Source organism: Protopterus annectens, chromosome 14.part0 (assembly GCF_019279795.1).
Source record: "Protopterus annectens isolate FY-2018-M chromosome 14.part0, PAN1.0, whole genome shotgun sequence".
In the NCBI taxonomy this organism is placed as follows: domain Eukaryota; kingdom Metazoa; phylum Chordata; order Ceratodontiformes; family Protopteridae; genus Protopterus; species Protopterus annectens.
The window spans coordinates 1,120,033,346-1,120,058,531 of NC_056748.1; the positions used below are offsets into that span (position 1 = coordinate 1,120,033,346).

Below are 25,186 nucleotides of genomic sequence, written 5' to 3' on the forward strand. Positions count from 1 at the left end.
TACTTTATTGTATATGACTACAGAAAAGTATTCGGGAATGTAGACGTGAGCATGTTCCACATTTAAAAGTACTTGGTGTTCACTTTCTCATTATCACAAAAATCAATATATCTTTCCATAATGTTCTTAACACGAAAAACAAAGATGGCCTTTGTCTCAATTAATCTCTCATCAGACCTGTTATTAGAGCCCTGTGTTATAAATAATGTTTTAAAACTCTAGTGGAATAAAAAAATATCATAACCATTGAAGCAACCACATTACAAGGTCCATCATTTTTGTGGGTTCTTTGAAATTGCTGGTGTTAAAATTGGTAAAAATCTAACTGGTCTTGTTTCATGCAATCAACCCATTCACGGGGATATTTTGAAATTAAAATTTATAAGCCCATTTGAAAAAAATGGTCTGTTATTCTTGAACGTGTAGTTGTGAGAGGTTACCCACATATCAGGTGGGTGCACTTTGAAAATAAAGCAGATCTCTCTCAATGAAATATGGCCGCAGTAGCTCTATTTTCATTTCAAAAAATCTTTCTTGTTGAATGTTCATAGGTTCATAGGTTCATACTAGGCTATCTGCCCAAGGGCATTTATAAGCCTAGCCCATAGTTATTTGGCTTTCGCCACCCCTTTAGTTTGAATGAAACTATGCCTATTATTTTGCTGTGCCTCTGTCAAGCAGTGACACTGAAGTAATCCCTGGGGTATATCTGCGATCCCCATCCATTGGTCAAGATTCCTCTTGAACAAGGCCAGCGAGGTGCTCTGCCTCACATGTACCGGGATTTTGTTCCACAGCATAGGGAGTCTCTGGGTGATGAATCTGTCCCTCCAGCATGTTCTATTAATAACCGTGTCAAGGTTTAAGTCTCCCACCCTTGTGGTTCTGAGGGATCTAGATTTTTTGAGGTGAAGCATATTCATCAAATCAGGGTTTGACATGGCCTTATATGTCAGGCACAGGTCACCTCTGAGCAAGCGGTATGAGACTGAATAGAGCTGGAGTTCTTTCAGTCGGGCAGCATAAGACATATTTTTGAGACCCTTTATCCTTTTGGTGAGGAACTTTTGGGGCCTTTCCAGCTGCTGCAGGTGTCTGGTCAGATACATTCGAAATGGGGCATTGTACTCAATCATAGGTCTAATGAGTGATGAGTACAGGGGGGCGATGACCTCCCTTGATCTAGATGTGAATCCCTTCATGACCAGGTGGGCAATGTAGAAGGTTTTCCTAACAACTTTAGCAACATGAGTGTCAAACGAAAGGCTACTGTCAACCTGGGTCCCCAGATCCCTGATGACTTCTTCTGTGCTCAGTGGATTGCCACCTATATGGTAGCTAGGGGTAACCTTGTTTTTCCCGAAGGGTATGACTATGCATTTCTTGGCATTTAACTTTAGGCCATGGCTCTGGCACCAGTTATCCGTTTCTGTGAGGCCCTTCTGAAGGATATCTGTCAGATGTGTTTTCGACTATGGCGCCCAGTTTGCAGTCATCTGCAAACATTGTCAGCCATAACCCTCCTGTGTTTGCTTGTACTTCAGAAAAGTAGATGCCGAACAAGAGTGGACCCAGGACTGAGCCCTGTGGGACACCACTTGTGACAGGCTTTGAGTCTGACATGGCTCCAGCAACTCTGACCCTGTGGGTTCTGTCACTTAGCCAGTTTGCAACCCATCTTGTGATGTATGGGTTTACATTCAAGCTGATGAGTTTTTTGATGATACCTGAGTGGGGTATTGTGTCGAAGGCCTTTGCCAGGTCAAGGTAGGCTGTATGGACTGCCTTTCCCTCAGCAATGGCCTTGGTGACTGTCTCGAAAAAGTCAACCAAGTTTAAAAGGCATGATCTGCCTTTGACAAAGCCAAACTGGGTTGGATCCAAAGTCTGCAAGTTCCCTATGTCTTTATTTATGAGTTCCATTATGATCCTCTCCATGGCTTTGCAGATAGGGCTTGTCAAGCTAATGGGACGGTAATTTCCAGGGTCGGTGGAGGCACCGCCCTTGTGAAGTGGGACCACAGTCACCGTGCGCCACTCCTTGGGCACGTATCCTGAGGTGAGGCTAAGATTAAACAGCTGTCCTAACTGCGGGTTTAATTCCTCATTGAGTTCATGGAGCACACAGCCGGGTCACCATCCGGTCCCATGGATGCTGTGTTTTTGCTTTGGAGAGCAGTTCTCACCTGGGCGTTGGAGATGTTTGGGGGCTACAATCCTCTGGTATAGATATCTCTCCTTTTGGGGAGGGGAGAAGTTTGCACTGAACCTGTCAGCCAGTATGTTGGCAATGTGTGTAGGTTCAGTAATCTTCACATCATTTTGAACTAATTCTGAGCATATCTGGGAGTTTCCTCCTAGGTTTCTAACATAGCTAAAGAAGGCCTTATGATTGTCTTTTGAATCCTTGGCGATTTTTCTCTCAAAATTTGCCTTGGATGATTTTATGAGAGCTCTTAGTTTTTACTTATAATGATCAAAGGTGTCTTACCTTTCAAGGATTTTGCTCTATCTTGTAGTAGCTTCCTCCTTTTGTTGTAGAGCTTGTTTATGGCTGGGGTCCACCAGACTGGATGCTTGCCTTTGGTACAAAGAGTCTTAGTTTTGTTTGGGATTGCCTGATCCATGCAGTCCTGTAGGTGCTGGTAGAAGGCATTTGTAAGTGATTCAGTGGTTTGAGTAATGTTTACCACTGGCTCAGGGGCCTTAAAGGAGACCACACTAGTTTTTAGAAGTGTGAAGTCGGCTTTTGAGAAGTTTTTCACTGTGGTCCTTTTTGTTTCAGGTGGGGGCGGGATGAGGACCTCCAGCGAGATTAGTTTATGATCTGATCTCACCAGTGAGGGGTATACTTCCGGTGTTGAACATTGTGATCCCATGTTCGTGATGATGAGATCAAGTATGTTTTTTCCTCTTGTGGGGATGGTGACTAGTTGTTCCATGGCATTTGAGTTTATGAACTCCAGGAACCTTTGGGCTAGAGTGTTTGGGCTTGAGTAGTGTTCCCAGTCTATATTAGGGTAGTTGAAGTCACCTAGTATGATGGTGTTTGAGATACATTTATCCCTCCATTGTTTTCAGGAAGGCCATGTGAGGTTCCTGAGTTTGAGAGGGTGGCCTGTAACATGCTACAAATTGCAGAGCAGTCTTGCCTATGGTTAATTGCACCTGGATGGTCTCCGATGCATTGTGCGTTGCCACCAACATTGAGGTGTGGGTGTCCTTTATGAATATGGACACCCCCCCTCCTTTCTTGGTGTTGTCCGGATTTTGGGGCCGGAACGCATGATATGAGGTGAAACCTGCTAGTGCTGGCGTGCTCTCAGGAGCCTTGAACCAGGTTTCTGTCACAGCACAGACATCGATATTCTCCATACTGAGAAGGGCCTCGAGTGCGTGCATCTTGAGATTGAGACTTCTGGCATTGAGCAGCATTACCCTTAGTTTTTTACTTTTTGTGTTCTAGGGTGGTAGGTTTAGAATTTGAGCCTTGCCTAAAAAGGCACTATGGGGTGGCAAGAGCCTTTGCCAATATCCGAAGCCTAGGGGTGACAGGTGCAAGCCGTCCCTGCGAAGCAGCGTGGCTTGTCCAGCATGTCATCCCAGGCAGACAGACATTGATCCCCTTTGAATGACACCAGAATTTAAGCCAATTATTAAAGCTGATCATCTTATCACTGTATTGTGGCATCATTCTAGGTGAAGGTAGGATACTGCTCAAGGTCAGGGTCATACCTGCCTGGGTTACATAATCAGAGAGCTCCTCAATGTCGCTTTTCATGTAGTCCAAGGAAGCACGCCTCAGGTCGCTTGACACCAGCGTGGACAATGACTGAGTCACTTGTACCTGCTGTTGAGAGACCTGAGTGCTTGTGTTATGTGGCGGATTCTAGCGCCCGACAGGCAGCTTACTGTGACCTTCTCCTTACTCAGTCTGGTGAGCGGGACGCCAGTGTGTCTGACTATGGAGTCACCTATGACAAGTATGTTTGGTGTTGTATTTGGCCTTAAGGGCAGTGACTGCTTTGTACACTGATTTTGTTGTTTATGTGTTGTTTGTGTGGTGTATTGAGTTTGCAGTTGCTTGGGTGTCTGCTTTGGAGGCCTCTGCTGTTTAGGTAAATTTTTACTCAGAGCCTCCGAGTATGTCTTAGTGTGTTTATGTGTTTGATTCAGTGGTGTGGTTGGGTTATGTGAGACTGGTATTGTGGTGTGTGTAGTTGCCTTCTCCTCCTGCCTGGTCTTGCCAGTCCTGAGTTGAGAGAGCTCAGCCTCCAGTCTGGCTAAATAGCTGCATCTCTCACAAGTGTTAGTGTTACATGGGAGGAGGAGATGGCTGTCCGTGTACATGAGGCAATTGTAACATTGTCTCAGAATTCCCAGATTCACCAAATGGGCAGGCGAGGACGCCAGCATCTGACCCTTCGACATGCTAGAAAGAATTATGAGTTGGTATGACACAGAAAAGTAGTGGGCTTAGCAGGGAAGTGGGCACCCTGGGGTTTTGCTAGTGAGAGATTTGTATAATATAGGAGTGCTTGACCTGCAAAGAGAATGCTTATAAGACAAGGGATATGCTTATAAGACAAGTGCTGAGCTTTTTGAGAAGAAAAAGCTATTTGGAACAAGTGCTGCACTTTTTAGTGTAGGTGTAAACTGTTTAGGTTCCTAGCAGAGCAGTTCTAAGGGAAAAATTGAAGAACAGACTTTCTGGAGCCAGAAAGAGTTTAACCTTGTTTAACCGGCGCTGCTCTAGTGGCAACTCCGCGCTAAAGCACGTTAAAGCGTGCTTGATAGCAGGGGCTGGAAAGAAGCAGGAATAGACCCAAAATGGAAAATAAAACTACAGTTTCAAGTCAGTAACCACCTCTACGGGGGGCAGGGAAGCTGCTCAATGTTAGTCACTGCCACTGATGAACACAGAGACCCTCCTTCAGCCCAAGCAAAAATGGCCTCACAGAAACTTTCAAACAGTTCAGGAACAGCAAGCCTGTAACTGAACTTTTTTAAATCTCAGAAAAGTGGGAAAAAAGCAAGATTTTTTTTACAGAGATAGCAGAGGTTCACAAGTAATATCAAGTTATAACAGTGCAGTAAATGACCCCACACAAGAGTGCTAGGTCAAGGACAGAAAATATGCAAGTTTTAAGAAAAAAACGATTTAAAATTAAGTGCAAACAGGAAATTCAGCAAACAGCTTTTGGTTGTGCTCTAAATACAGCTATTAATACAGAAATCAAGTTTAACAAGCCAGAAAATGCTCAAGCTAGGCAGCTATGCAGAAAAACTTAGCAAATAAACAGAGAAAAATACTTAAAATCTCAAAAGTGGCTCCCTTCTTCTCTCAGCGTTTTTCCTCTTGGAGGGTGCTTCACCAACAGCCAACAAGCCTGAAAAGACGCTCAAACCACGAGGCAACTAGGTTTTAAGAGAGGAAGATGAAGGAGTTATGGAAATGACCCCTAGTGGCCAATAAAACTACAGTTTCAAGTCAGTAACCACCTCACGGGGCAGGGAAGCTGCTCAATGTTAGTCACTGCCACTGATGAACACAGAGACCCTCCTTCAGCCCAAGCAAAATGGCCTCACAGAAACTTTCAAACAGTTCAGGAACAGCAAGCCTGTAACTGAACTTTTTTAACTCTCAGAAAAGTGGGAAAAAAGCAAGATTTTTTTTTTTTTTACAGAGATAGCAGAGGTTCACAAGTAATATCAAGTTATAACAGTGCAGTAAATGACCCCACACAAGAGTGCTAGGTCAAGGACAGAAAATATGCAAGTTTTAAGAAAAAACGATTTAAAATTAAGTGCAAACAGGAAATTCAGCAAACAGCTTTTGGTTGTGCTCTAAATACAGCTACTAATACAGAAATCAAGTTTAACAAGCCAGAAAATGCTCAAGCTAGGCAGCTATGCAGAAAAACTTAGCAAATAAACAGAGAAAAAATACTTAAAATCTCAAAAGTGGCTCCCTTCTTCTCTCAGCGTTTTTTCCTCTTGGAGGGTGCTTCACCAACAGCCAACAAGCCTGAAAAGACGCTCAAACCACGAGGCAACTAGGTTTTAAGAGAGGAAGATGAAGGAGTTATAAACTTAGCTTGTATGTTTTCCTTTAAGGTCTACCATACATAAAAGTCAAAAAATAAATACAAGGCAGGAACTTTTGAAACTTGTGAAGAGAATAACATTATAAGTTACTTAGGTCAGTGTTTCTTACCTTTCAAGCAGTTTAATATGTTTGAAAGTGAAACCTGCAGCCAAAGAAGTGAGCTTCAGGCAAGTACTGAGTAGGTTAAGAGAAGTTTATTTATAAAAATAAATATAAAAAAAAACTATGACAGAAGGGAAAGATGGTCCATTTCAGGAGCCACAAAGGAGAAATACAGGGAGCCAGTAAGAGAACACTTCCTTAAGAAGCATATTATTAGCTATACCAAAGTCAGCTCACATTTGATGGGACTGACAAACGTACGTATGGCCACAGTGGAAAAAGACAGGAAGCCAAGTTTAATAAGTATGCTACAGCATAAAATATAACTATAGATGAAAAATCAAAGGTAATAACAGAAATCGGATATGTAAGGCCATGTCAGTGAAAAATATCAAGTTTTTTTATGTTCTAGAAAAGTGCTACGTAAGTACTTTGATCTCAAGAAAATTGTAAAATTTACAATGTTTAATTTTAGAGATGCAATAAGGAAGGACAGGAAACATGCATGTACTATACAGGACAAAGAATAATGGCAGAAACTGAAATTTCAGGTTATGGTAAACTGCTGAAGATGCAAGTTGTTCAAAATTAACATTTCAGAGAGTTTAAAGAAAAAATGTCAGATGTATTTGTGGGGTTTAGAAAACTGTAAGACAAAATATATAGACACATTACTAAGGGGAAAATATTCATCAAACAATGAAAAATGAAAAAAAGAAAGGCAATGTGAATACCACAAACAAAAAGAAAACAAGCGGTCAGCAGTGTAGAAACTGTGGAGGACAATCCTCCCCCATGAGTATGTATAGCTACTGCTAGCGACAGCATAAATCCAAGAGAAAGGTGTGCAAAGTAAAATTAACCCAGTTTGCTGGAGTGAATTTACAGTAGTGCAATTACAACAGAAAGGCATAAACACCCTCACATAGCAACACTAAACCCTTATATGCAGAGGCCCTTAACAGTAACCTGCCCAAGCAACAAGGACCTACGAAGCTGAAATGCAAACAAACACCAATCACAACCAAAGTGTCATATAGCTCACAACACCAGTGTGCCACCCAATAACAGCCTCTAAGGCAAAACAATATACCAGACACTTTAGTCATAGTTGCCTCTATAGTCAGGCACACTGATTTCTCACTCACCAGGCTGAACAAGGAGAAAATTAGTCAGCTGCTTGTCAGGTGTCAGGATCCGCCACATAACGCATGCACTCAAGTCACTCCACAACAAGTACAAATATGGATCTGTCATTGTCCATGCTGGAGTGAATGACTTGAGATGTACCTCCCTGGACTACATGAAGAGAGACATCAAAGAGCTCTCGGATCATGTCGTCCAGGCAGGTATGACCCTAGCCCTGAGAAGCATCCTGTCTTCACCCAGAATGATACCACAAGGACAAAAGGATTGACTCCAACAATTGGCTAAGCTTCTGGTGTCATTCAAAGGGGATCCAATATCTGTCTGCCTGGGATGACATGATTGACAGACCACGATGCTTTGCCAGAGATGGTCTGTACCTGTCGCCCCTGGGATTCAGTTACTGGATAAGGCTCTTGCCACCCCTATAGTGCCTTTTTTAGACAAAGTTCAAGGGACAAAACCACCACCGTAACAGGTACAAGCATGCAAAATCTGAAGGTAATGCTACTCAATACTAAAAGTCTAAACCTCAAAATGCACTCTCTCTCAAGGCACTCCTAAAAATGGAAAACATCAATATCTGTGCAGTAACTGAGACCTGGTTCAAGGCTCCAGACAGCACCCCTGCAATACCAAGCTACAACTCTTACCACACTTTTCGGACACCAAACCAGGACCGAAACACTAAAGGTGGAGGAGTGTCCATATTCACCAAGGAAATTCACACCACCAGGCTAGCTGCCCAACTCAATGCGTATGAAATTCTTCAGATGCAACACTAGGTAAGACTGCAATCCAAATTGTAGCTTGCTACAGATCCCCCACCATGCCCCAAGATTCTCACTACACCTTTCTAAACATACTGGAAAATATTAATATACAAACAAATGCCCTAATACTGGGTGATTTCAACTACTCTGCTGGGAAAACTACTTGTGTAGCAACATCTTTGCCCAATGGTTTTTGGAATTCATAAATTCCAATGCCCTGGATCAACTAATCCATAGTCCCACCAGAGACTCCACTATCCTAGACCTGGTCATTACCAACATTACCAAAATGGGAAATCGATGCTCCATACCAATAGTCACCCCCTCGTTGGTCAGATCTGACCATAAGCTAATCATCCTTGACATCCACATCCCTCCCCCACCCCCTCAGTAAGGAAACCTCCGTAAAAAAAAACTTCTCCAAAGCCAACTTCATGCTACTCAAGTTAGAAGTTACAAACTTCATGACACGCATGCAGACAGGAACTGAAAGTTCGAATGCTGAATCTTACACTAAGGCATTGTGTGAGCACATCCACTCATGCATGAATCATGCCATCCCAAACAGAACAAAGACTTTCTCCTCGAAAAAAAGAAAGCCAATCTGGTGGTCCCCTCCCATAAATAAACTTTACAACAAAAGGAAAAAACTGTTGCAGAAAAGAGGAAAATCCCAGGTTGCAAAAAACTCCCTCACCAGCCTCAGTAAGAAACTGAGATCCCTCATAAAATCCTCCAAAGCTAGTTACGAAAATACAATTGCCAAAGACAACCAAAAGGTATTCTATAGCTACGTCAAAAATCTAAATGGCAAAGCTCATATCTGCTGTGAGCTACAACAGAATGGCATTAAATATACTGATCCCAAGGATATTGCCAATATCCTGGCAGATCAATTCATTGCCAACTTCACCCCCTAAAGGGCTCATCTCAATACCGAAAGACTGCCAAATTCCGGTAATAACGGACACACAGGTAAAAACTGCACTCTCCAAACCAAGAATACAGCATCCATGAGATGAGACAACACCCCGGGCTGTGTACTACATGAACTACAAAATTAACTGGCACCTTACCTAAGTGTCAAGTTTAATCATAGCCTCATCTCAGGCTATGTGCCCACTGGGTGGTGCACAGCTACAGTTATCCCATTCCACAAGGGGGAATCCACCTTGGATCCTGGGAACTGCTGTCCCATCAGTCTGACAAGCCTGATCTGCAAGGCCATGGAACGTATTATATTATCATGAAACTTACAAACAAAAGACATTGGCAGCCATCAAACACTGGATCCCACCCAGTTTGCGTTCGTTAAGGGCCGATCTTGTCTCCTGAATCTGATTGACTTCTTCGAATCAGTTTCCAGAGCTGTAGATGAGGATAAGGCAGTCCACACAGCCTACCTGGACCTCGCTAAGGCCTTCAACACCATCCCCCACTACGGAATCATAGATAAACTTACTAAGCTGTGCATTAATCCCTACATCACGCGATGGGTTGCCAACTGGGTTATTGACAGAACCCACACTGTAAAAGTAGCCAACTCCAAATCCACCTCCAGACAAGTGACAAGTGGAGAACCTCAGGGTTCAGTCCTGGGACCGCTCTTGCTTGGCATCTACTTCACTGAAGTACAGGCCAACACTAAGGGGCTCTGACTACCAAAGCTTGCAGATGACTGCAAACTGGGAGCCATTACTGAATCCCCAAATGATGTGGATATTCTACAAAAGGACCTTACAGAAACAGATGCTTGATGCCAGAGCTATAAGCTCAATGCCAAGAAATGTATAGTTATCCCCTTTGGGAAAAACCATGTACTCGTGAATTACCACATAGGTGGCAGTACACTAAACATCGAAAGTGTGATAAGAGACTTAGGGATACAGGTGGACAGTGGCCTCACCTTCGATAACCACATCACCACAACAGTCAGGAAATCCTATGTGGCACACCTCATCATTAAGGGCTTTTCATCCAGAAAAAAGAAGGTGATTGTCCCACTGTACTTATCCCTCATTAGACCCATTATAGAATACAACACCCCATTTGGTATGTACCTCTCAAGACATCTGCAACAACTGGAAAGGCCGCAGAAATATCTCACTAAAAGAATCACAGGCCTAAAGCAGATGCCCTATGCTGTCTAAAAAAAACTCCAGCTATACTTTGTCGCATATCGTATACTCAGAGGTGATCTCTGCTTAACATACAAGGTGTTGTCAAACCCAGAGCTGTTGGACATGCTACACTTAAAGAAATCCCAATCGCTCAGAACCACATGCTCCAGGGATTTAAACCTTGTTATCACAATGAAAAAAACAAGCTGGAGGGATTTCCTGAGCCAGAGACACCCCAGACTCTGGAACAGACTGCTCATACATGTCAAGCAGAGCACCTTTTTGGCCCTCTTCAAAAAGAACCTTGACGACTGGATGGGAGATAGGAAAGTCACCCTGGGGATCATGTCAGTTGCCCTGCTAGACAGGGGTCCAGGGAAGTAAATACTGTGGGAAGAAATAGCCAGAGAATTGTTCTGGCTAGGCTTGCATAGGCCCTAGGATCGATAGCCTAGTACCAACCTATAGGACAGTCAACAAATAAGGTGCTATGAAGAAATAGTACTGCAGTGTGTGTGTGTGTGTGTATATATATAGCTAGATATATATATATATATATATATATATATATATATATATATATATATATAAATAAAGTTGATAAACATGTCAGGAAAAAGTCATATATGCCATAATATAATAACAGTAAGAATGCTGTATTCCATACACAGATGTAAAATAACATAAGATCAACAGTTACAATAACATGATAAACTCTTAAGTAGAAATGCTGGCAGAATTTGGGCCAGAGAAGATGTAATAATTGGTGACATATTAAGCAGTATAACACCACAAGCTAACACTGCAAAATAAAGTTCCTATGTTTTTCACACAAAAATATTACTAAAGATTTAATAGCTGTGTTGATACTGATACAAAAGTAAATGGGAGAATAACCTTATCAAATTCCCATGTACTGGAAGGACCAGGAATTTCACTTTTAATGTATCATAGTATAAGCTGTATCACTCTGATAATGATATGTAATTTTCTTATTGTGTCTAGAAAAAGGGGAAACAAAGTAAGAAAGTAGGATAAAGTAACACAAGGTAATGCAAATGTGACAAAAGAATATGAAATTAACTTTATAGAAGTAGAGAGAGAGATAAAAACACTACTTTGCCAGACTAATATCCATCCAGGTGTTCATGTACTGATGTTAGAATTACAAAACGCACCTTGGACAAACACAAATGTTTAACTTTATTGATCAATTAACAATTCAGAGCATTTGCTTATACTAAATGTTCCAGATTTGTTACTGTAAAGCTTATAGTTTCCACAACAACAAATGGCAGTTCTCAGTATTTGCCATATGTGTTATTACTATGTTTGATAATGGTCTAGCTTTCATACCATTCAGTTAAACTGTTCTGAGACATTCAAGTCACAGAGAAGGATGACTCATTTATGGGCACAAGCCAACGGTACTGTGAGAGATCAAGGACCGACACCAAGAACCCAAACGGTTTGCTACTACAGAATATGTTGGGTAATACAGTTACTCAGCACAACAAATTCAACAATCTGGGAAACACCAGCCACCTGAGATTTATGTGAATAAAAATTACATCTATTACTAAACAAACAAACAATTCAGAAGGTACTGTGAAGATGCATTAAACACCTTGAGTAAATGTGCAAAATAAGAGACACATGCAAAAGACAGGCCAGGAAAACCATCTTCCACAAAAACAAAAAAAAAACATGCTTTATTTAGACTTTGACTTTTTCTAAATATCAAGTAACTTTGAGAATTTATTTATTTTTTTTACCATAGACAATAAAAGTTAACAATCCAGCTAGTAATGTTTGCTCACCTGAAAATAAGTTGACAGTGACAAACTATTTCCCCAGAGAACACAAAGAATTACAATGTGCATGTTTAAAATAATATGCTTGCAGTGCTACAACTCACATGCTTTTCATTTATGCAATGTTTTAAAAGGCAAGGCAAAATATAATGGCAAATCCATAAAGGTCTTTGTATTGTAATATACATTATAATTTCTAAATTCTTAACCTTGTCTGTTTATTGTAAAGATGGCTTAACTAGTCTACACATTTTGAAGCTATTCTAAAAGTAACATTTTTCAAATATGTTTGCAGAGTCAGTGTTTAAAATTCTGAAAAAGATCTATTTTAGCCTTCTGAAAACAGAAAAGGGTAACTGTATGAGATATTGTAACTCTGACTTCCAAAGACTCATGAAAGGATGTATTTACTTTCATAATGATAACTAAATTCTCTAAAAGTACATTTGAGGTATGTTTGTAAGCTTCTCTTTACATTTTAGCACAGAAAGGTTAGATTTTGTCAATGACTTATAACTCGTTGATGTGATGGGTCTTCTACAAGTGCTGTTGTGATAGCAGCTTACAACACACTTGCTTGTTGCAATTTGACCAAAAAAAAACAAGTGCTGAAATTCCCACTGATCTGCTGTAGTTACTTAGACCTCCCAGCAACTGATTGTATAAAGGTTTATAGTGCTGCTAAAGCTCTAAGTCTAACCCTAAAACTCCCATCCAGTTCTTAACCCAAGTCCTGGCTCACTTACTGTAAAACTCCACTCTCTCTCTCCTTAACTGTAAAGTCCCTGATCTCACACAAAATTCCACCCCCTCACCTAAATTCCCTGATCGCTCCCTAACCCTAAAACCTACCTCCAGCTCCCCGAACATAAAACTCCCTTCACACTACCTAAACATAAAATTCCCTTCTCGCTATGTGACCCTAAAACTACACTCCTGCCCCTCCCTCTCATGGATGCAACATTTAACTTGAATAATGTTTTCATTAAAGGAATGGCAGCGGATTCCACAAACTCGTATTCGAGTTCAAGCATCAGTAACAGCCTACGTGATCTACAAGACACTGCTTTTTGAGTGTTTGTAGCAGAACCTAATGTGACTAGTCAATTAAGGAGGTACAAGCACCACCCTGGTGAGGTAATCCAGGAGGTAAAAGTCATACAAAAGCAATCTGAAGTAAATATAGACCTAAGTAATCTGTAGCTTCTCCTTATATTTTCTTTATAGAGAGCCCAGAAGTAAAAAATAAAATACATGTTTGAAAACTAAATTAGCACTCCTGGAATATATGTCTTTGTATGTAGGCATGAGTAGTTCACAGATCTGAGATGGACTATATAAATAAAACATTTTTTTTCTAATGAATTATATACCTTTTTTGACTGGGTAAGTCCCGCTAGGCTACTAGCCTCTTTTCAGGGGAAGCCCAAGGTGGGATTTAAACTACTAGTGGAGGAAATGTGACCAGATCATTGGGGGGTTCCCCTACTCTTTTTGATAGGTGCTATGGGATCTTTTACATCCACCTGAGGTACCACCAACTCAGGCAGATGGGGTCTCAGTTTAATGTCTTATCCAAAAGACTATAATTTCATCAACAGAGAAAGCCTAATGCATTTAAGTAATACAACTGTTATGAAGTTTTATTTTCCTAGTTAAAGTGGTTTGACATGACAGAACTAAATAAAAATTATCTTTAGACATGATACATATTGTAGATGAAACAAGAATGCTAAATGAAGATATAAGGGAATACAACTCCTGGTAAAATATATGTTCTGATATCATTATAGACATCATTAATGGTCAGGATGATGCTAGGGTATTATGTACTAAGATATAGAAGAATCATAGATGTTAGACAACTCATTTTACCTACTACACACTGGACACAAATAATTTTAATCTCTCCACAGTGGCATTGCTTTAGGAAGCACTGCTAAAAGAGTGTTATGTGCTACCAGCATGAAGCAGTCCTACTGTGTGATAGATGATATTCTAATTATTGATTAGTTTGTGTAAACACAGAAACAATACTGTATTCTTCCTGGTTCTCTGCCCCTCAACAGCTATATTTCCTTAGGTCTGAATGGTGATACATATCACCATTTGAGGTAGCACATCTAACTGAGATATGTCCTAGCCATCATATTAACACTGTGACAAACTAAAGTGATGAGGACACACTGCCACGAGACACAGACACACAGTGCTGCTTGACCTTGCCGGTGCTGTACATCAGAAGGGTAACAGTGCACTGCGGGTTACCATCAGAGAGTGCCACATGTGACACAGAGAAATAATGCCCCTTGTCCTAGACAGTAATGGACATCAGAATGATGACAATCTTACATGTGCCCATCAGTAGATCATTATACACCGCCTGCTAGCATCAGGAATAAGTCCACAATTAGGTAGATGCACTGTACCAGTGATATTTCTATAAGAAAAAGTGGATGAGAGGGCATAATATCTTCAAGGAACTTTGCTGTCAGACTATTTCCCTGGTCTGCCATCAAGTGGCATTGCTGTAGGACAGAAAGGTGCCACAAAACAACCTGCTGGCATCAAGGAGTGACATACCTCCAGGACGTTGTTTCATTCCTTTACACTAGAATTGTTGATAATAAAAGAGCCTGAGATCTACTTCCCACTATGAAGAAGAACATTAGTTAAACACATCCGCTGACCTGTCTTAACTTCATTAGCAGATCTCTTGTAACATACTTCTTTATATTAATTTAAATGAAGGGGAGAATAAAATCAAACTTTATCTCATTTGCAATTACATATTCTACTTTGACTGGGTGACTTTATGATACATGTAAATCACCTCAACAACTAACATTTAGGGTTTTTACAAGGCAGTTTCTTTAAGAAAATACCCCAAGCTCTGTCCTATCCCTCATATTAGCACAGCCAAAAATTAAAATAACAGCACACTACATACTGCCACGAATGAACCGTGTGACAGAGAGAGACTTTACTGCCCTTTGTCCATGACAGTGCTGTTCATCTTTTAATAAAATGCAACTACACAGTGGAGCTGGAAAGTTAGCTAATAAGCGAATACTGTTCAAAATCTGTGAAGCTGTCTTATTAGCTGTTGAGAATTCTTCTCTCTGTCTTTCTCTCTCGCTTTCTCTCTGCTTGAGATAAATGGGAAGCTAAGCTAGAAATAACCTGAAATGAGTCAGAGAAGAGGCGGATTTCTTTAGCAGTAGGCCTTATACTCATCACAGTGAAGATTTTAATTCTGGCCCAGAAATGTTTTCACACTTACTTTTACAAGCCACACAGTATTAGATTTCTACAGTTGTCACTTAGTAAACACAGGTTCCTAACAATTTGTCTGTTAGTCTGGCCAGATATTAGTTATAGTTGTAATCAGTAGGAAGGGCTTTTCAGAGAATTTCAGGTTTTATGGCAGAAGGCAGCAGCTTTATCCCCAATTTATTTATTTAGCTCCATGGAAGAAAAAAAAGAGATGGCATTAAGGTGGGTTTCAATTTTTGAGTAATTAATCTGGTGGCAAAAAAAACCTACATCCTCAAAAAAATGTAGTATTAGGTGAAATTGCAGGTTACTAAAGAGAAAATAAGGTATTACCTCAATAATATGCATGAGTTTAGAAAGATTGCAGTTAAGCAACTGTTTTTTTGATAATAACTCCAGAGTACAAAAGCTTTTAGCACAGTGGCTCAGGCAACAGAAAGTAGGAATGGTTGTTGCGAAGCTTAGGGAATGAAGTCTATAACTAGGAAAATAACCAGGGATCCTGTAGAGGTATTAGAAATATTTTGGAAATTTTATAAAAAATCTGTATAAAACAGAAAAATGTGAAACTCAAAGAAAAAGTACAAATGGAAATGTTTATGGAAGAATTAAATATGCTAAGGTTAGACGTAGATGAGGTTCAATTACTAACAGGATAAGAGGAGATGAGATAAAAATGGTGATTTATAACCAATCTACAGGAAAGTCCCCAGGAATAGTTGGTATTTCTGTGGAAGTTTGGAAGCTAGCAGGGAAAAAATGATAAGGATTTGGAAGGTTTTGTTTAACAGTTTTTAAAAAGATGGAGAAGCACCAACATCATGGAAAAAAGCTGTGTTGGCCATAATACCTAATGATGGTAAAGACCCATCAAAGTCAGCTTCACAAATGTCCATTTTGATTCTAAGCCTTAATTATAATGTGTTTATGTTTATAATGGCTAAAAGAAAGGCAATGCCAACATTGATAGATATGGATTAGTGTGGTTTTGTGCAGGGGAGAGTAAGATTTAACAACATTAATAGAACAACGATGATCCAGAGGAAAGCAGAATGAAAGAAAATACCACTGTTATTGGGTGGGTCTTGATGCAGTGGAAGCATCTGACAGGGTAAGCTGGGATTTTATGAGAAGGGCAGTAGAAGCATTCGCATTCTTATAAAATTACAAGTTTGATTAGGAGGATATATGAGGGATTAAAGGTGAAAATTAAAGTGGGTGGACCGTTCCTCTCTGATAAGTTTTGTTTGAAAAGAGGAACCAGGCAGGGGTGTCCTCTTTCCCCTTTGTTATTTGCATTATATACAGAACCAGTGGCAAAGAAAATAAGGGACTCCAATTCAAGAATATAATTGGTATGGTAATTAAGAAAAGTTGGCTTTATTTGCAGATAATATTATTTTGTACCTGATAAAACCAAAAACAATCATTTCAGTGTCATGGAACATTCTGAGACATATTTAAGTATTTTAGGGATTCAAAATTATTGACGATAAAACAAAGGCATTTGCTGTAAACTATCTACCCATACAACAACTGGTTCAGCAATACCCATATTTATAGGGATGAGATAAAATGAAGTACTTGAGAGTATGGTTTAAAAAGGATCAGTTATAGCAACTAAAGATAAGTGGGAAAAGATTAAATGAAAGATGATACAAAAACTGAGAAACTGCAAACTCTTGTTTATGGATATGCAAGAAAAAAGCTGGAAACCTGATGGTGATTTAAACAGTAATCCAAAACAAAAGACATGGGTTCTGATGGTATCGTTTATATACAAGACGAAAGCACGAAACCATTACTGTTTTTATCTCCAATTTTTTTTTCTTTTGTCATTAAATTCCCAAGTTTGTTAGGTGCTGGTTTTCAGTACTTTTGTTTAGGGATCTGGATAGCAAGATACAAGTAATGAAAACGATTTTGGTTCCTTTAGTTCAATACACGTCAGGCATATTGAGAGAAACAGTTGGTTTATGGAAAGGGAATGAAAAAAGTGAGCAGGTTGTAAAGGATATCAGGCTGGAAATAATCTAAAATAATAATCAAGAGGACTGAGGATTACTGAAAAATATATACGTTTAAGTATAAGCTAAGAAATTCTGATATTTGAGTAGGAAGAGGTTGAATAATATTAAAGGAAGGCTGGTGGAGGCTAATATACATCAATGGACAGGCTGAGAGAGGAGGTATGGAACAGGCAGAATAGAGGTTTTTGGACAGTCTGCCAGAATATAATATGGTAAGTGAGTTCTACAAGACATAATATAGGTGGAAGGGAAAGGTATGAAGAAAAGCCTTCAGATGAGTTTAGGGAACAGAATAAGGTCAAGAGGAGTTCATGAAAGGAGAAGTTATATTAGTTGAGGAAACGCAGAGTGACTTCATGGACACAATATATGCTAGGGGATGAATGATTAAAGCACGATTTGGGCAAAAACATGGAATCGATATGGTGGTAGAAAATAGAAGGTAGGAAAAATGAAAAGTTAAGAAGAGAACACAGACTTGGTTAGCAATAAAAAAAGGATAGTGGGATACAGGCAACAGAGAAATGAATTCATCAATGGAAGACTGTTGAGGCATGGGGGCAGTCAACGAAGATGAAACATTTAATATAGAAAATAGATGTTCAGAGGAAAGTCAAAGGGGTGGGGTGAAGAAAAAATTTGAAGGAGGGCAGAAATATCGGTACTGTTTATAGTGCTCAGTCAATTCGCTCAGCGGGCAAGATGTACACAACAAGAATACAAGACCTCAGCCACCAGATAATTATACAATGAAAAGAAAATTGATTTGAAATTATAAAATAATTCCAAAGAGAATGAAAGTTTGCATGCTGAATGCTTATTATATGATGTTATAAAGAAGAAGATAAAGAAAGAATCAACTAATGCATACCAAATGTAGGCCTTTTAAATTCCAGCTGCCGTGATCACTTTGACAATTATTAAAAGAAGCAAACAATTGAATTTCATACTCAATAACATTGGATGAACTCCTGTTCTAGAATCAATAACCATAAAAATGCAAACAATGCCTTAATGAAATATTCTGAGAGTGGGGTTAGCTGATGAGGACTGCAACATTTAGGATAAAATGCCAAGAAGCGTGGTGTCCCCTCATTTACTCTGTACTGACTGCTTTGTACTCGGCTAGCTAATATCTTTGCAGGGAAATCCTGCATGAAAGCCAGCTAGTCATCAGCTGGTGTAAACCATTCCATTTCAGGCATGTACCTCTAGAGAAGAGATATCTGTTTTGGTATCTGCAAGAAATGAGAATTTAAATAAAAATGCATAGGCGCTCATCAATACCAGATGAAATTAAGCACAAATGCAAAATGAGAAGCAGGAAATGTGTAGAGAATGTAAAAGTAAGTAGGCCTTACACTAAAAAAATGCATACCATTACACTCGCCAGAGAAATGTTTACATTGCATCTTTGGAATTAAATTTAAAAAAACAAGGAATCATACATGACTGCATTCCATAAATTAAGCGTAAGGAGATAACTTTGCTAATTTTCAATATTTTGAAAAACATTTTTCAGTGAACAATGTGTCGTTCTGTCTGCTTTTAAAAAAAATGTTGCTAAATAAAGAAGTCAATTCAACTGATAACTTATGTTCTAATATTATGGTACAAGTACATGAATTCAGATTCTCCTAGACATCGACAGTACCAGCTATAATATGTTCATACTACTCAATAGATTTCAGGATTAGCATCATAGTTAAGTATTCATGAATAATTGCATTTGCATTATTGTCCTTTGTCTCCACCCTCCCCCTCAAAATGTTTTGTAATCATTGTGAGAATCAACGTTTATTATAGCATTTTGCAATGAAAATTAAAAAGTGAGTAACCTAAATCTCATGGAGTCGAAGCTCAGTGAAAGCTATTAGATGAAAACAGAGGGATCTTCTACTTGAAACTTTTTAGAAAGCATTTTTTTAAAAAGGGGCAAGCCTCCTTATCTCTTAAACTTATATTTATCAACTCCATGGTTGCACAAGCATGTGGAATAGGCTACACATCCTAGTATTAATGCAACTGCACAAATAGAAATTGCAGCATGTTATTTTCTATGGCTGACAATCATTGCGGGTACAAAACTGATCATCCATTTAGAACTCGTTAGGAAGTAGTTTACCTAAATGAAGTATAATTTAATAAGATGGATTTATTTGATGACTATTGAAAATAAGGTCATTTGAGAATGTGCTAATCTGGAAAACATGTATGAAGTTATGAAATACATAGCCTATAGTCATCTGCTGAAAGTTGTGACAATACCCATAAATGTACTGTAACCCACTCTGATGTGGCCCACAATAAGGGCGAGACATATTTTTAGTTCAGGTGGTATGGGAGTTCAAAACCTGTATATGAAAAGGTGAGAAGACTAAACAAATAAGTGAAATTTCTGGAGATGACAATGGACATTTTCATATCTCTGCTTGAGACAAGATGTCAATCCTAAAAAATAATGGGACAAGGTAGAGTCACAGGAAGTACTCATAAGTGCAAAAAGAACAAAGAAAAAATATTTTTTCAAGACTGGATAATAGATGAGACTCAAAGTCTGGTTCTAGGAATAAACAGTGCTATGAAGAAAAAAAAATGTGCGATTAGCAGGCCAGCCAAAGAGATATGACAAATGGATAAAGTTACAGGACATACACGGTGGTGATGTTAGGTGGGGTACTGATAAGCGACAGTTGTATGACAAGAATAATGCTGCAGAGCTTGTTTCTGTTAATAGCTGAAACTAAGATTGGAAATGCTGTATCCAAATATGGTGCAGCTGTATAGGAAGGCTTGTGCAGGTGTGGAGTTAGGGATGGAAAAGAGCCAAATATGATTTATTCTCAAAGGGTGGAAAGCAGTACATTTATGGAAGTGCAAACAACATATGGGGCAGTTATAAAATGGGGACGTATTGCAGTGGGAAATTAGGAGTTATAATTTCTAGTGTAAATTGCTCAGACTCATTTGAAAATGGTATGTTGAGTCCCAGTAAACAGTTATGAATAACAAAGGACACAGAATAATCGGGATGCCTCTCTCAGTACAGGACACTGTTAGGATCACACACGAGTGCTTTGCTGAGAATCTGGACCACAGAAGAGACTGCAGTAACTAATAGCTCCAAGGAAGGAAAACTTTAACAACAACAGATTAATTGGTTTGATGAGAAATTTGATTATTAAGATAAACAGGTGAAAACACGGGTGTAAGGAAATGTTATTCTACTGAAGGAGAAGAAAAGTATTAAAATCTTCTTCTGAATTATATGGAAAAATATAAGCATCAAATGAAAAAAAGGAAATCATGAAGACATAGATGGGATTGGCTGAAACTCTTTGGCTTACCTGCTAGCGGAGTGGTCACATTCCATAACACTCATCATAACTTCTCAGCTTTATCTTTAGTGGCAGATTAATTTGTTAATTTCCACATTAGAATTACAGCACAATATAAAATAACTGAAGAGCATTGGCATAGTGTTCCTAAATTTGTAAGAGTAAACCTATATTAGCAGGGATTCAATTTAAAACATGTGATAATGAAAGTGTTTTGAAGTGCTGATGTGAAGCACTGTTTAGGCAAAACATAAAATCAAAGACCTAGAAAGCATGTCTCTATGCTTAGGCCTAAAGCACTTGAATGCAACAGAAGAAAAATACTCATCTTTGAAATATCAACACTGGTTAGTTAGGTCAATATAAAAACAAATTCAATAAAGATGCATACACATATCTGAGCACAGAATCAAGAAATAAGTATGGTTACTTAATCACAGAACATCAAAGAATGAAGATTGTGATGGGTAATACACACAAGTAGTCCTTGAGCAAGAATACTAAGAATTATTGTGCCTGCAAAGGGACCAACATCTCATTTTAGAAAAAGTATTTAACTGCCCAAACTTGTGTGAAACTCAGCATTTGTCACAGCAAACTATTTCGCCAGCAGTTATGTACAAATCTAAACATTCTGAAGTGCGTATTGTAATGTTTAAAACAACATTCATAGGGTTTGCAGTTGCCTAGGACAGCTTGAATCACCATGCTGAGTTAAATCCAAAGTTAATGCCCAGTTTTTATTACACAGACTGCAAAAGACTGAAATTAATGCAGTGCTTTGTTTTATTAATGACTCTGATGGACATAGCAAGGTTTCATTAGATACGGCACATAAGACAAGCATACGAGGCTATTCCAAGCTGAGAAAATGAAGCTCTGGAAAACACGTGGTTCCTCAAATGGTAATATAATTGTTATCTAATGTGACAACCGTGCCCTGGCCCAGCAATCAAGAAGCCTCAATCCTCACCACTAACACCAGGGAGGTCATCTCCTAGAAGAGGAAAGGATAACTAATACACACAGTAAAGTACAATTTCCCTTAAGTGCACACAGAGATTACAGTCTGGGGCTGGTTGCTCCCTTGCTCACCAGGTCCCCAATAAAACTCCCCACTGGCACAGCTATAGGGTCCAGGTCTCAGCCCAGCTGGGCAAGCTAAAACCTCCAGTACCCTCTCTGTCCAACCAGTGCTTCATGTCCCTGCCAAGTAGCTGACACAACACACACACACTTTGAGATAAGTATTTATACAATTTCACAGACACTCCTGGGAAAGGCTGACACAGATTCTCCAGCTGTGCCCCTTTAGTCAGACCATACAGTAGTAATTTCTGTCACCACCCAACTAATAATATCAGCTACTAAAAGGCCCTTAAAAGGGTGTCCAATTGTTACTGTGCAATATTATAATTCAACGATAGTGTGACTATACAGTCTAGGCTTACTTTAGAGTGGCCTATTACGATAACCTCTATAAATATGCAATGTATTCTAGTGCTTATCTCGACACAAACCAGCCACAGGTAGAAGGTTTTAAAAATATTTAATAATAAATAATTAAAACACAAGACAATACTACTACACCACAGAGATATCTAAGAATTCAGAGATCACACAGAAACTTAAAATAATACAGTAGGACAGGTTGGATTTCAAAGAAAAATACCTAATTAATCTTTACTAGCTTTAACTATTCCTACAAGAAACCACAGTACTAAAACTTACATGTGAGCACAAGGCAGAGTGCTGATAAGTTGGATATCCAAGATGAAAATGCTCTCCAGTTTCTTGTGAGAAATGGTATTTAAACATTACTAACAAACAAGTCTCTAAGGCCCTCCCAAATTACATCATTTTTGACACTTAGGTTTTCCCAGTATTCATATTGCAGCATCTTAACACCTGGTCTGAGCTCTCAGGCCACAAACTGCATTATTTAGCAATCTAACACCTGCACAGAAACTTGCAACAATAGAAGACATTTCACATGTATATTCTAACAGAAACTAGAGCAATAAAGCACATTCCACATCTAAATTCTATCATAAACTTTAGCCTTAAAACAATGGGCATGAAGCCTTCATCCAGCCGCACTGGAGCTGAATTCTAACATGAAAGGGTCACAACATGCTTCACTGGGCCAGTAGAGTGCAATGTTGTCACATATTTTGCAGTTGCACATTTCACAGTATTCTTTACACTCAAGAAACATGCCTGTATTTTACATTTATTGTCAAGAAAACATGCCTGTATTCTAAATTTATTTACAAATGCCAGAATTATATATCAAATTCTATTTGACTAGGCTGGCAGCCTTCATCCATCTCTACCCAATCATCACATCTAATACAAAAATAAAGGGTTATATAACAGCTTAATGTTGTATAATGATACTTCTCTTTGTAATAAAATTTCAAAAGTAGTACATGAAATAGGTCATGAAAAGAGCAAATGTTCTTTACACACCTTTCAGTTGCCTGTCAAACACAGCCTGTCTGTCCATCTATAAATATATAAATTTTTAATAAAGAAGGGAATGCAAAATATCCTAGCATGTAAATATGCATTCACTCACTTCAGAAAAAAATGCACATAGTATGAAAAGGAAACTGACAATGGTGCACAGAGAACAGCAAAAATCTGAGCAAAGTGCCATTAGGCAGACTCTTGCCTGAGACAGGATGGATTTCTAGACTACAATTATTTCTGACATTTTCACAGAGCTGTTCATGGTCTACTAGAATTTCTGTCGAGTGGAAACACTATTGCAAACATATAAACATCACTTTTTGTTATCTATTTTTAGCTAAGTTTTGCTGCTCTCAAGAATCAGCTTTTGGAACCCTTAATAATTACCCCCCCCCCCCCCACACACACACACACACACAAAATATTTAGCAAGATATATTGCACAGTAAGGGCTTATAAGCATTTACAACTAAGCTACTGCATTTCTTTTGAATCAGTCAGCTGTAAACCACAATACAAGCAAGACGGAAGCGTGACCTGAAATTAAACTGGCATTTCCAAGTACGGGGACCTTAGTAATTCACACACTGTACTACAGATTTTGAGGCTGGCTTTATGCATTTTCACTGCATCTGGAGGCAAGGCACAGCTGAAACTCTTGAATGAATTTAGGCACCTTACCCAAAAATATAGACATTTCAAAGGCATCCACTTATCCCGTTCTCTGTATGGTTTGTATGTTTTGTGTGGATGAAAACAAACCACGACTATAATTGTTGACTTGATGCTTAATTTAAATGAATAATATATGTGCCGGAGATCTCTGAAACATTACTTCGAGAGATAAGACCACCCTTAATTCCTGGAATTGTATGCTTCAGACATCTGAAGTCAAGAATCACTAAAATACTTTTACTTAAAGCAGATTCGTTTTTAGCTGTTCATTTTGCAAGCTGAGCTAGGACGGAAGCCTACAGGAAACCCTTACAGTCTATTTCAAGAGGGGAGCCCCCGGAAACACACGATACTTTTGCACACTCTTAAGTGAATCCTTTTTTTTTTCAAAAATCAGACAAATATAATAACTGCTGGCCTGCAAACAAATCTACAACCTATGATTTCTAAGTCCACTAATCCGACTGCATTTTTACTTCAAGGAAAAAAACAACAAACAAATGAGACAAAGAAAGGTTAAAGGTCTTTAAGGCAGATTGTTTTTATCCTTTCTTTATCAGATCAAAATAACTCGTGCCTGTTGCCGAATCTGAAGCTCTGCCATCAAGGAAATGGACTCTGCCCCATAACTTTACCTGCTTCTTCCTTGCTGGACTAGCCCTCAGACCTACAAAACCCTATCACATCCTCACTCCCAGAGCTGCCTGCTGCAAAGACCTCACCTCGGTTGCCATGATTGCTGCTTCTGCGGCTGCTCGAGTCGCTGTCCCTGGTGCTGGTGCTGATCTGCAGCGCGCGACTACCGAATGTTAGCTCAGTTTGCAATTGCCGCACATCGCCAGCTCAGCACACCTGCCAACTGTCTACCCCCTCCTCTCCTCGTAAACCCCACCTTCCGCTTCACTCCAGCAGAGCTGAACGCTGCTGCCCTATGCAGCTCCGCCTTCAATTCATAGGCATTCTTGCTAGTGTCAGATATGCGGCAATAGAATGGAAAAAATAGTCACTCTTACCTAACCGTACTGCAACCGCTAGCTAGTTTTCTTGTCTGACAAGTCAATTATTCAAGTAACAATTGAAGAGTTAAGCTGTTATGGAAAACATGGCGCTATAACTATATAGCATAGCTAGACACCTATGTGTGTGTGTCTGTCTGTCAGAGAGAGAGAGAGAGATAATTATCTTGAATAGGACTCAAAGTTAAGCTGCTTTACATGCTCGTATTACAAAGAATCTCTTAGCAGAACAACAAAAGAAGAAATCTACATTTATCAGAATGAATACTTTTTCTTCACTAAAATGAGGACATGGTCAACAGACCACATTGC

At 39.2% G+C, this 25,186-nt stretch overlaps 1 protein-coding gene across 1 annotated transcript in view; it reads right to left on the minus strand.

The window, feature by feature from the left end:
- The window catches only part of GOLGA7B (golgin A7 family member B), a 521,039-nt gene extending 496,310 nt beyond the window's left edge, over window positions 1–24,729 (minus strand). The window contains exon 1 of the mRNA XM_044056907.1: window positions 24,581–24,729. Coding sequence (XP_043912842.1) covers window positions 24,581–24,592 — 12 coding nt within the window. The 5' untranslated portion in view covers window positions 24,593–24,729. The remainder of the gene's footprint in view (window positions 1–24,580) is intronic.
- Window positions 24,730–25,186: the final 457 nt, after the last annotated feature.